This window comes from Polyodon spathula, chromosome 12, assembly GCF_017654505.1.
Source record: "Polyodon spathula isolate WHYD16114869_AA chromosome 12, ASM1765450v1, whole genome shotgun sequence".
NCBI lineage: Eukaryota > Metazoa > Chordata > Actinopteri > Acipenseriformes > Polyodontidae > Polyodon > Polyodon spathula.
In genome coordinates this window covers 31,317,397-31,330,537 of record NC_054545.1, presented here as the reverse complement: position 1 = coordinate 31,330,537, position 13,141 = coordinate 31,317,397, and the positions used below count along the sequence as shown (strand labels likewise).

The 13,141-nt window shown below is 34.9% G+C and overlaps 1 protein-coding gene across 1 annotated transcript in view; it reads right to left on the bottom strand.

Moving 5' to 3' along the window:
- Window positions 1-1,023, bottom strand: part of LOC121325056 (serine/threonine-protein phosphatase 2A 55 kDa regulatory subunit B beta isoform) — a 91,210-nt gene extending 90,187 nt beyond the window's left edge. Inside the window, exons 1-2 of the mRNA XM_041267377.1 lie at window positions 605-1,023; window positions 435-512 (exon numbers count right to left, since the gene is read on the bottom strand). Of these exons, the coding sequence (XP_041123311.1) occupies window positions 435-512; window positions 605-614 (88 nt within the window). The 5' untranslated portion in view covers window positions 615-1,023. The remainder of the gene's footprint in view (window positions 1-434; window positions 513-604) is intronic.
- Window positions 1,024-13,141: the final 12,118 nt, after the last annotated feature.

The window sequence follows — 13,141 nt, the reverse complement described above, 5'->3', positions numbered from 1 at the left end:
AAAGCCCAGCAATATATATATATATATATATATATATATATATATATATATATATATATATATATATATATATATATATATATATATATATATAAGTTTTTATTTCTCTTAAGCTTTTCAAGCAACAGCTTGCAGTTTCAGCCCCACAAGCCCTGTTGAAATTTGCCATACATTTCTATAATTTATGGTATTGCTATTATCTATTAATCTGTTCCTATTCTATACAAATTTCCAGACATATATTACTTGCTGTATGAATACAGCAGTAAAGAAAAATATATCATACATATATTGCATTCGTGCACTGGCTACACACAATCTGACAATTACTACTAGTGATGATAAATAAAAAAAAAAAAAAAAAAAAAAATGTCATTTCATTTGTTACTTTTTTATTTATTTATTTATAAAACTAAACCATCCCAATAACTTACCTTCCGTGACATGCACCTCAATGGTGCCTTTCACTTGAGCAAAGCACCACTGCGGATCCTTTGCGTTGCCTCCGAATCCTGCGTGAAACAGGTGTAAAGTTACAATTAGCCCATCGGTGTGTACACCTTGCAAACGTATTTGTTTAGGCAGGAATATGCAGGGGTCATACCAGGGATCATTTTTCCAGATGGAAGGTGTTATTTCCTCCGCTGTCCGTAATTAGTTAATTCTCCTAAATGTGTGTGGGTGTGATTTCTGCATGGATACCTGCTTGTTTTGTAAATACGGTAGAGATGCTCTGACACTACTAGTATAATCTAATTTCAAAATGGCGCAAAGGGAGCCGTCAGTCCACCTTTCCACTGCTGACTGAAGATGATAGAGAAATAAGAGCACAGGAGACACGCGCAGCCTGCTTTGGGAAGTTGCTGGTGCTTTCAGATGAAAGACTCGCGCAGGAGGAGCCCGCTAATCGGGCTGCAGAGTCGATACGGTTATTGTTTTAATTGGTCTATGCTGTTGTGGTTCAGGAGCAGTCGTAGATGGTTGTAGAGCGTGGGATTGCGTCCATGCACCGTCCTTGGCTGTTAAAACTGTTAGATGTTTTCCTAACAGGTCCAGTATTAGTGACATCGATCGTTACAATATCACAGCGACACAGTGGATATAAATAAATAAATAAAAACAGCCACCAATTTACATTGCTGTTTAATTAAACGTGGTTAAACTGGAATATGGAATCATATTAAATTAATGAATTACTAGTATTGTAAAGTACTATTAATATACATTTGTATTCGTTTTTTTTTTGTTTGTTTTGGTTTTTTTTTGTTTTGTTTTCACTCAATGTTTGTACTAAAGCAAGGCAATAAATTAGCCAGCACCTCTCAGGTTCTGAATGAGCGAATGAAACATGAATTTGTTGCACCTAAAATATTAATCCTATACTGCAATTTTGTGGTTGTAACAGGCACATTAAAAAAGCTTGTTTTGATGACAGGTTTCCAGGCGTGTTAATGCAAGAATACATTAAGCAGTGTGAAAATAACACGGGCAAGTGAAGAAGTGTCATTTCTCCGACTGTGAAATGGATTCTTACTCAACGTCCTTACAGTTTGTACTTAATCTGAAAATTGAATGCATCCCTTTAGAAAGTGGCTCTGGTGGGAGTTACAGGTTTAACAGAAGATGCTGCTGTGTGCTGTGATGGTATTGGAGTTTTAAACTTGATGTTCTTTTGCTATAATGTAAATACTGTAAAGATGTTGTACCCTGTGTGTGAATTGCTTGCAATGCTTGCTTATTATTTATTTATTTATTAATTAGCAGACACCCTTACTCAGGGTGACTTACAATTGTATACAAAAATTACATATCAAGAATTGCAGTACAATTAAGAGCAAGATACAAAATACAATGACTAGGCAGTACCACTGTGCTGGATCCCAGTTGCAAGTCACAGTAGTACTGGCAGTGATAGCAGTGATGGACCTGTTTTTTGAAGAGAAACTTACCTATGATAAGTGGATAAGTACATTGCCAGAACCATTACTATTGCTAAACAACGAAACATGTTATGTTGATCAGTAATAAAAAATCAAAACAAACAAACAAACAAACAAACAAAAACATACTAAGATATATCTTTCCCACGTGGTATTTATTGGTTTACCAGCTTGTTTTATTCTAAAGTGAATGTAGTATAGAACACATTGCTTTTTATCAGGATTATAATAAAATGTAATTTGTTATTTTAAAGACGTGCTAATAGGGACAAGCAAATAATGCAGCAAGATTCGGAGTACTTTAAACTGCAATGCACAGCTGTAGCCACAAGAGGGAGATTCCAAAGGGATTGCTGCTATTCTATTGAGATCATTTTCTATAGGCAGTCTAAAAGTTGGCAACCGTTTAAAAAATGTTTTATTGTCGCCGTTGTTATTCCGAACACCTTTTTGCAAAACTAATGAAGTGGAATGCTATCTTTAATATTATTCGGTCTACTAATTCTTTTGATTTTCAATGTTCTGCGAGATTCAGTATCATGTTATTCTTAGCCTGGAGTTCTGTGCTGGTGAGTGTGTGGTGTAGGAGTTGTCAGTCTGTACAAGCCAAAACCTGATCGATAGCTGTGACATTTAAAAGGCTGTTGAAGATGACTAATACAGAGATTAGTGTCACACGGCATTGTCTTATTAACACACTGTTTAGGAAGGAGCAGAGTGGTTGCCTTCAGCAGATGATGGTCTGGTCATGGACTCTTTGTTCTTTATGGTATGTAATAATGATGTCTTTGGGTCCTCATGTTTTACATTTTGACAGTCTGTGTCTTCTGCTCTGATTTGAATAAATGTGCTTCTGTTTTGTTTTAATATACATACCTTGCATCCTCCAGCTTTCTTATATGAGAAACGGTTTGTGTGAATTCATAAATGAAAACAATACATTTTGATAATTATGAACATTTTATTAGAGTAATGTTTTAATTGCACACTACTAGTGAACAGCATCATGACGTGTTATAAATTCTTTATAGGTTTGTTATAAAGGTATTCGTTTCATTCTTACAGCACTGCATGGCTATAGTATTTCATTATTATTAATCACTGTGTAATAGTGTTTATACCATGCGTTATACCACATATATTAACACATTTGTACCAGATGTTTGTACAACTAATGTATATTAAGGAGGGGGCTGTAACATAAATGATAATATCATATGTTTAAATTAGAGAAGTGTGTCTGATTGAATTAGAAACAAAAGTGACATGTGTATGCTGCTAATTATGCAAGAATAAAATAGAAAATGAAAATGATATGGGATATTTTTACAAAACATCTAACACCAGTTTATATTCTGTAAACGAAACAAATAGTTCATATTAAAAATGGTTACAGAAAAAACCCAAATAAGTTCATTTATATGAGCTCCTGCACACAGCCGTGGTTTCTTGCTGGTTTGTAGCAGTTTGTTTTTTGTAAAGCAAAACTAAAATAAAAAAAACTTAGCACAGTGGTAAATGCTTCATGAATATCACACTATATGTTCGAAAAAAATCATTCCTTATGCAGAATAAGTTTGTAATGTATTTTGCTCTTGAATTATTTTATATTGCAAATAAACACGTGCTGTGAATCATTCACCTGACTCGCATACATATTGAATTGATTAAGAAACCACTTTGAATACAAGGACAGAGTGATTCTTGAATCTAAAAAAAAATGACCTGGAGAGGCAGAGTGGTAAAAGATAACCATTGAGTGAAAGGAAGGCAGGATTACATTTTAGTTTTTTTTTTCAAGTAACAAGAAGACAAATTAGCTTGAGCATGCAGTCTTATTCTGCACTTTCTCTAACTGACCATGCGTCCTCTTCTAATGATTCCCTTTTGCCAGTACAGCTATGGCCAGAGGTTTTGCATCACCCTGTAGAATTAACTCATTTTGCTTCATAGTCAAGTGACAACTGCTGAGTAATGTTACGTTAACATATTGAATTAATACTTTGTAGTTTTCCGTATACTGATAAAAATTGAAGAACTTTGAAATCGAGCGTGAAATACTGTACTACTATTATGGCTTCCAGTCTGCAATAGAATTTAGTAGTTCCTTTAATTACATGTTCAGATAGATTTATGTCTCAGTCCTAAAATTATAGGTGATGCAAAACCTTCGACCGTAGCTGTATACACTGTAATGATCAAATTACTTAGTTCTTCATTGTAATCATTTAAAACCAGAAAGAAGAACTTGTTTTGGTAGTTTTTTGTTGCAGTTGGTGCTATGATAAGCATCCAAGCTATAGAACTGAGCTCAGTGGGTTGGAGTTGATATTAAAACCCATGGAATTCAGTTCTCAAAGCCGAGAGCTCATTTCAATTGTTATTTTCGAATACCTCTTCAAACTAGTTTTCGAAATTGCTTCCTTCATTGCCTGTAGATGCTGGTGTGCAGAAATGTCTTCAGTATGTTTTCCTTGTGTTGTCAGAGAAAAGGGTTAATCAGGAAAAAAGAAGTTATCAGTGATGGATCAGGGCACACTGGTAAAACGTGGGATAAACTCCAGCCTCATAAAAACATAACCACACCCTACTTCATACCCACAAAACACACATATATATGAACCCAAACATGCCAAACAAGTCACACGCACGCAGAAAACCATGTGCCCAACACACATTCCATTGAATATGAGAGCCTCTAGATCTTTGTACAAGTTGTTATTTGGGGAAATTCATTATTTATCAGAGTAAATGATTAAAAAGTTTCACAGTGCATAGCGAATAATAGCATTGCTCTCCCAAAAACAGACATATTATGACTTTTGAGATGTTACAGGTTTTCTTACTGTGAATCTATGCAGAATGGCCATGCATTAAAAAAAGAAAAAAAAAATCACACACACTAACAGAAGAGATCTCTCACCAAATCTGGTTGAAACACCCGCTTCAGTGCTGTTCAAAAAAATCTTTAGACTGCCTCTTTTCCTGTCACTTTGTGGCTATATGTGTTTCTTCTCATCCAATAACAATGCACTACAATATACCTCATTTCCTCTTCTTGTCACGTGATTGTGGTCATCTGCATCGTCAGTAACATCACCACAGGAGCCATGTTGAATATTAAACAATTACACAACATACAAAACTGTGCAAAGCTTCATGAAGTCCAACGAACTCAAGAAATCTCTCCATTGAAAGGCTCTGTAAGGAGCAGTTTGGGTATTATATCGAGAGCTGTGAAAAACAAATGCCTTGCAAACCGTTTTTTCTTCTTTTTACTTCACAGGACTGTGGCCTGTTGGTGCGTGGGTTCCTGTGATTCTAGCCAACAAAAAACAGGCAAAACCAAACTTGTTCTACATCAGCCCACCTGATGAAGATCTGTATTCAATCCAGACACTGAGCGTGACATAAGCATTCTCACTGGAGCATCTAAAATCAATGTGCAAGCAGAGTACAGGGTTTCTTTTACAGTGTTCTGAGGGTTCACTCTGCAACTACAAGTAAAAAGGTTTTACTCTCAAACATTATCACCGTGATTTTTTCATAGTTTTCATAGTTCACACACACCCCCTCTCTTTGTGTTGTCACTTCTGTATGTTCCACTTGACTCAATTGCCCCTGTTTTCTACAGCGCCAGCATTGCTCCACTTTTACACACCTCCATGCATGTGTCAATAGCTGGCCGTTCACATCCATTTTGTACTTGGGGAACCGGTTCTGGAGCCAGTGCACTCATCTTTTACAGCGTGTTCATGTCCTAATAGTCCTAACAGAAACATTTCTTTCTGATGCTGGTTTTGCAGTAATACTCCTGTCATTATTACACTGTAAGTACATAGCAGTGTGATTACCATGCACTATCCAACCCCAATAAAAATACTATGTGCAGCGTCACCCTAAGCAAAGGCACCACCCCCATTTTTTTTTTTAACAAAAAAGTATTTGGTTAACTATAATGTATTCAAACAGTAAAGCTTGTCTGAACCACGAAAGCTGTACAAAATAACAACTTTAATTATAATGAAGAATGACAGATGGCTCAGCAGTCAATAATAATTAAAGAACATACATAATTTATCCAGCTCTTGTTTTCTTTGTGAGCTTGTCAGACCCATTACTTAACTTCAATATAACTGAACTCCCTTATGTAAAACATGTTTAAAGATTAATACCTTCTGTTCAATAGCACGGTTTTGTTCTAGCCTGTGTTTGAAACACTGTTAATTAACTTACACAATGGGTGGTTTTATACAAATGTTCAACCGTCAATAAAATGGATCTAAGATATGGAAATATAAAATTTTTTTTTTTTTTGAAATATCAACGAAACGGCATTCATGAATGACTTTGCAGTGATACATAATATACGGGAGAACAATTCTGGAAACGACAAAAGGTCTAAACAGTGGGAGATCTAAAAACAGCCACACCAACCTTTCTAAACTGAGAGTTCTCATGTGTAGTAATGTTAAGAAGTAGGTCAACACAGCTTTTTTTTTTCCTTAATTGGAATTGCTTCTTGTAATCACACTGTTCATTTTGAAAAACATTATCATCATGTGCTACAGCAAGGGTGCATTAATCAAATGCCAGTTATATGATTTGACATATATATATATATATATATATATATATATATATATATATATATATATATATATATATATATATATATATATATAAAACTACAGCAACAATCATTGGAATTCAGTTTGATTACCATAAAGTGTAGCTCATACTTTACACAGTAAAACAGAATCACAAGCAAGCTTAACATTTACCTGTATCATCTTCCATAAAACCCCAGTACATAATATGACGTTATTTGATAAGATACAGCCAGGCTGTCTTGGTTCAAATCTGGCTCTGTATCTCCTGGTAACCCTTCTTGTTTTCAAACTCTCAGACATGTTTTTAGCCTTGTCCTTAACCCATGGTTTTTTTTTTGTTTCGTATTGATAAAGCACGTGTATCTGTACATACGCCATGCTCTAGTGTCAAATATAAGCCATGCTAGTTTAACATTACACCTTTATTCTCTACAGTATACGTGTATTTGTTATATGACATTTTGACTTATAAAGTGGGAGAATAATGTATTCAGCATGAAAATGCAGCAACACAATGGCAAAAAAACTAAAAAACCTACTATGAGTTTATCTGTGAGAAACTGGAGAAACCAGAGAAATGTTTCAGATCTAATTACACAACACATAGAGCATACTGTTCTGTACAGTGCCATCCATTTTATCTGGAGGTTCTGATGACATGAGTAACCCCCCCACCCGCTGTGCTCTTGTGGATTTATAATGTTACCAGAACGCATTGATACGATTAGAACCTTACCATGTATAGTTGGTTGCATTGTTTCCTTATATAAATTCTGTAGATTTATGGACATTTCTAGATTGTATTTATAACAGTGCATTGTTTTATTCTTGTTAACTTAGAAGCCTTTATATGGTAATAAAACAGGAGCTGATAGACATAGGCTGTGGAAAGGAAGTTGCACAATGACAGCTTTGCAACACTTGGCAAGGAACAGCTATTGGTACTGGTATTTTTCCATTCTTTCCTCATAATGGATGTATTTATCACATGCCTTATAGTAAGGGTTTTGTAGTTTAGATTTTCATATTTCAATGTCAAACAGCTAATAGGATCTAACAAAATATAGACTATCAGGAATAAGGAGCATTAGTAATATTTTATGTGAAAGCTTCATCATTTTGATCAGGCTGGCTTCCCTTTGTGATATTGTCATCGGAAAAGGTAATTGTGTTGCATGGCTTCTGTCTGCTCACAAAGTCTCACTATGTAATAACGTATTAAGAAAAGGCAGCCCTTTATCATTGGGTTCCTTCCAAAAGACACTACATACACCTTCTGGGTGTTTGTGGAGCTGATCTACTAAGCATAGTTGGGTTTTGTGAACAGATTGGCAGGTTTCTAGATCATTGTATTTCATTATCTATCACTTATTATACAGGACGACAGGTTTGGCTGTTTTTTCAGCTGACCCAGCATTGTGATTTGACTTGGAGGGCTCCCCTTTTCATAAATGTAAAATGTAATTCTTTCTTTTTTTTGCAAAGTAAAATGACAGAAAATAAAATCACTGTTAATGTTTCAACACAAACCATGATTACTAGCTCCTCAACCGGTATTGTTTTGTGTATCATTTTTCAATTTCAAGCATCAGTTTATTGATGAAACACTGGTATCACAGCATTGCTCGATAGCTGCAATGGTAAGAAACTCTGTATTTCATTTTGAATTGTGACATTTAAAACTCATCATAGGTCTGAAAGTATATCAGCCTTCTAAGAGTATATTGCATTACAATAAAATATATTTCGTTTTATTTTTGATCACGACATCCCTTTAAACTTATATTCTGTTTCCTAATTAAACTTAAAAAAGCTGTTAATTACAAAGCAATGTCACTGGTTTTTACCATCATATCTTGACTGAGCCTGATTTTGTTTTGCTTAATTTGTATTTCAAATTATGTTAATTGCTCATCCCAGATCCTAATTGCATTTCATTTTTGCAGTCTCCTAGTTTATCATTGTGCTTTTCACTCCTTTAACAGAGCTGTCCTGAAAGATTTTCTTTTCAGCATAAAATACCCACTATGGAATGCACATTGGTAGAAAGTGCATTATTTCAAATCTCCTTGATTTGTAGCATAGAAAAAAATAATCTTAAATCCAGTCTATAATTAGTAGTTTTTGTTTTTTATTAGGTTGCAGAGACAGCTTAACAACTACCAAGTAACATTTAAAGGGAGGTAGAGATTTGGAAAATAAAAACCGAAAAGTTCAAGCCCAAATTACACGTCTCTTTCCATTAACATGGGTTGCAAAACTATTTTGGCCAACACATTTTACAGCAATACAATTATAAATCAAATTGATATCGCAAAACGAATGCATATACATTTTCAATACACAGACACATAAAATATACTAAAGGGTTGGTTTGATTAGAATAATTACATTTTAATGAAACATTTCAAAAACCATAAATAAAATAGTCAACAGCAACCTGTGTACTGTGCAAGTGAATTAGTTAGTAGAACATTATCTTTCCTAATTAAACTAGTATATTCGATAAATTATTTGAAAGGAAAACAAGATTTCCTGGGTTGTGTTTTCACTTATGTACTGTTGACCAAGCCTGTACTGTTCTCTGATGTGTGAACTACTCAGGCTATATTTTCAAAGTGTTCACTTCAGTCTTTATTTCACTCCTATTTATTTTAAAGAGGCACACCACCTGTCAAGTTGACAGAACTAGAACCAAACAACTAAGTCATATGTTTGAAGTCCTCCTAAGTACTCTCAATGTGTTTTGTTTTTCATTTTGTAACATTAACATGATTTAGTCTCCTTTCAAAAATACGAGTTGGAGGCAAGGCTTTGAAAATAGGGCCTCTCATGTACAAACTATTTGACACCCTTTAGCACGTAGTCAATATGCACCTTAACATACCGATAAATAAAGGACTTTTACAGAATATCAAATAAAACTGATAATAATGATGTACATTAATAAAAAGTAACTGTTGCCAAAAAAAGCATTATACTGCATTTTACTTTTCAAACAAATGGTACTGCTTACTGTATAAATTATTTAAACAATACAATAACTTGTTTGTACTGACCAATGCATAGAATATGAAATAGATTTAGTAAAAACAAAGCATATTTTAAATATATATTTTTCCCTTGCTCCCCAAGTCATGCTTGTTGTAATTTATTTCCTAATAAATACAGAGTAAGGAAAATTGATTAGTGAACATGATTTGTGTTTTAGAAAATGCAGTTTGTATAAATCAAAGAGATTAAAATTAATGCTGTATTTCGGCTAACTAATTATGTCCTAATTACATACTAATTGCAGAAAAGCTGTAGTTATTAAAGCTACAGATCCATTTTAATGCACCCAGGCTTTGTGCAATTTTTAAAACACTTACTGACAAACGGTAACAAAAACAGAAGCAAACCAAGAGGTAAGCTTTTAAAACGTCAGCCTGGTATAATTTTATAAAAGCCTGTAGTTAAAACACCAACAATTACAATTACTGTCTAAGAACTGATTCCAACAGTAACATCCACAATGTCATTAAAAACAACAGAATTACATGAACTATGAGTGCTTCACATTTATCTGTCTGTGTCGCCAGCCTCATTGTTGAAAGCACAGTCTGCTCCTGTCATGCTGTGCACATGCTCAGTAATAATACTGAGAAACATTTGCATGAAATAAACCTGTAATCTTTTCCAGTTTTTACTCACAGGCAGTCAGGGCGAAGGTGGCTTAAATGTGTGTGCGTCCTCTTTTTCTTACTTCGGTTTTTCTTTCATTTTCCTTCCACCTCTTTGTTCACATGAAACTTACTACTCCAACTTTACAAAATGATGATTCATTTAGATACCTCTACAGGAGCTCTGGTCTGCTGTGGCCGAATCAGCTATCAAAATGACTGATGTCACAGATATTAAAAAAAAAAAACACCACCTCCACTCACATTGCTCTGTTTCACTCTTTTAGACACTTAAGTATATAAGGGAACAGATAAACTGATCATTTGCATAGGCGTATATTCCATTTACACACCCAGCACACATTTAGCTGTGGAAAGTCCCTTCTTAGTCCCTAGCTCAATTGAAAGTGGGCTTCATTTACTGCACAGGAATAGGCAACCTCAATAATGTACCCTTTTTGCAGAACAAAAGCAATAGGATTAGCAATAAAATGTATTTAAAACATTTGCAAATGTTAAAAAGTGCACATTTAGTGCAAATTGTCAGCCAAATAGAGCGTCTGTATTTCAACGGAAGAGCTCTCAGAAAACCCCAACCGACACCCAAGAAGGAAATTATGGTCAAGTGCTCGATACTGAGCTTCCTGTCTGTAAACTCCATGGGTTGATATGGGGAAATCCTGACAGCTGTTATCAACAGGTTGATAAGCTTGTCTGCTTTTCAAGCACTGTTTAGCAGAGTTTCGTTCAAAACCTCAAAATAATCAAAAGAAAAATGTGAAAACATTTTGTCCTGCCAAACATTTACCGTGAGTGCTGGTATGCATTTGGGCTCAGTGTTTTAGTTATCAATGTGTCATTAGAATAAAAAAAGCATTACATGTTTTATCAGGTTCAAATATTCCTTCAAAATGTATATTCTAATATTATATAGAAAATAAAAGCATAATTCATGCCATCTCACAAAACTAAAATAGAAGAGATTTCCTGTACAGTAGAATGAATACTGTATGTGTGTTTCAGGCATCATTTATGCATCGGTTTTATTTGTTTGATACCATTTTTGATTAATTCTGTTATATGAACAAATACAAAGGTAATTTTTTGCCACCAAATACATTTCATACAGTGTTGGTTTGAATATTTGTCCCAGTATGAATTGCACAACATACACATAATTAAAAATCGATTTTGTTCTTCATTCTGCTTGTATACACTGCTCTAGCATTCTTTTTGTCATATCCCCTTCTCTAAAATCCAATGTAAGCATGCATAACATCAATTCTGCTACCGTAGATGACGCAAATTCCATCCAAATGGTTTTGCTGTCGCACTCAAAGTAGACTGATCTATGGTCTTCGTTAACTGTGTTGGTTTAAATCATCCTCTCCTAACACTGTACTGTGAAATTTAAATCATCCTGCTCCTAACACTGTACTCTGCAGTTCAAATCATCCTGCTCCTAACACCGTACTCTGCAGTTCAAATCATCCTGCTCCTAACACTGTACTGTTCAGCTGCACCTGTTACCTGTCATACAATGTGGACAGTGTAAAGAATACCGTAAAGGGATGAACAATAATATTTTACCAATAATACATAAAACAAGAAAACATTTCAAGAAAATAGACTCGTAATAATGTGGTTGAAATAGGTTACTGCCTGGAATCTTGAGTTGTATCGGTTTGAGTTGTATCGCCACTCATGAGAAATGACCTTTAATAATGTTGCTCGATGATGCTTGTTTTGAGAAGTTAATGTGTTATTTTTCTTCATAAAACTGACAGAACAAACATACCAGGCAGTTCGCTCTTTTGAGATACTTCCCTAATCCTACATTTCAGGTCCCCAGTCATTTAACCTTTAACCAAAAAAACCCAATGGATGCAATAAGCAGTGTGCATGTTGATCCATTCATTGCTGTTTATTGCATGTATTTTTGTTTTTCTAAAACATATTTTTTTCCCAGCTAAAGCTTAATTAAATTTACCCTAAGTTTGGCGCCACGCACGAAGCCCATGGTAAACCTGTTCCTTGGTCTTATCAGTGGGAAGGCATACAGACACTACTAAACATCATAGATATTGAGTAGAGTTATCCTTTTTGAAATCCACACGTAGACCTAGATAATAATACATTTTCCTTTTAGCACAAGCGCTTTTCACTGGGACTTTATTCTCGTGATCGCTATCTGTGTTCATGTCCTGCTTGTGCAGAGAGACTGAAGCTCAGTTTAATTTGCATTTGTGATCCACATCCACCCACACAAGCCTGCAACTCTCAACCCTAGCAAACTGCTCCTCAGGAGCCCCGATTCAAACCCGAGCTGATCCCATGTGCTGCCTTAAACACAATGCACTGCACCTAAAAATAAAGACTTTCTAACATCAATGTGTTAAAGCCAGTGGTTTAAATCATGAACTTTATAAGAAAATGACCTTTATAAAACGCAAAGCTTGGCCTAGAGTTTATAGCAGCTTTATTTTCATACGACCAGTGAGAGCATGTGAACGAAAATAAATTAATATTAATTCCATGGGCTCCAGCTATACTTGAATATAAATTTTTTTATGTTCTTAATTTTTAAAAAAACATTTTTATCAGTGTGGAAAGCTTTAAATGCACAGTAAAACTGTTATCATACAATGTAAGCTAAAGTAAGTTGGATTTTTTTTTTTTTTTAAATCAAATGCTGCCGGCACTGGGGAATCCCCTTTGCTTCCACCAGCCGCTTGGAGCAGGAAACGCTCATGGTTCATTGCCGCTGTGGAGCCAGGCGTGGGGGAGACGATGATATACTTGGGCCCAGTCATGCAGGAGTGGCATTTTTCAATAATAATGACTTCTGGGGGGGTTTCATTAGCTTGATTAAAAAAAAGCATAATTATAATAAATTAAACTATTATTGTATATATATTATAGCCAC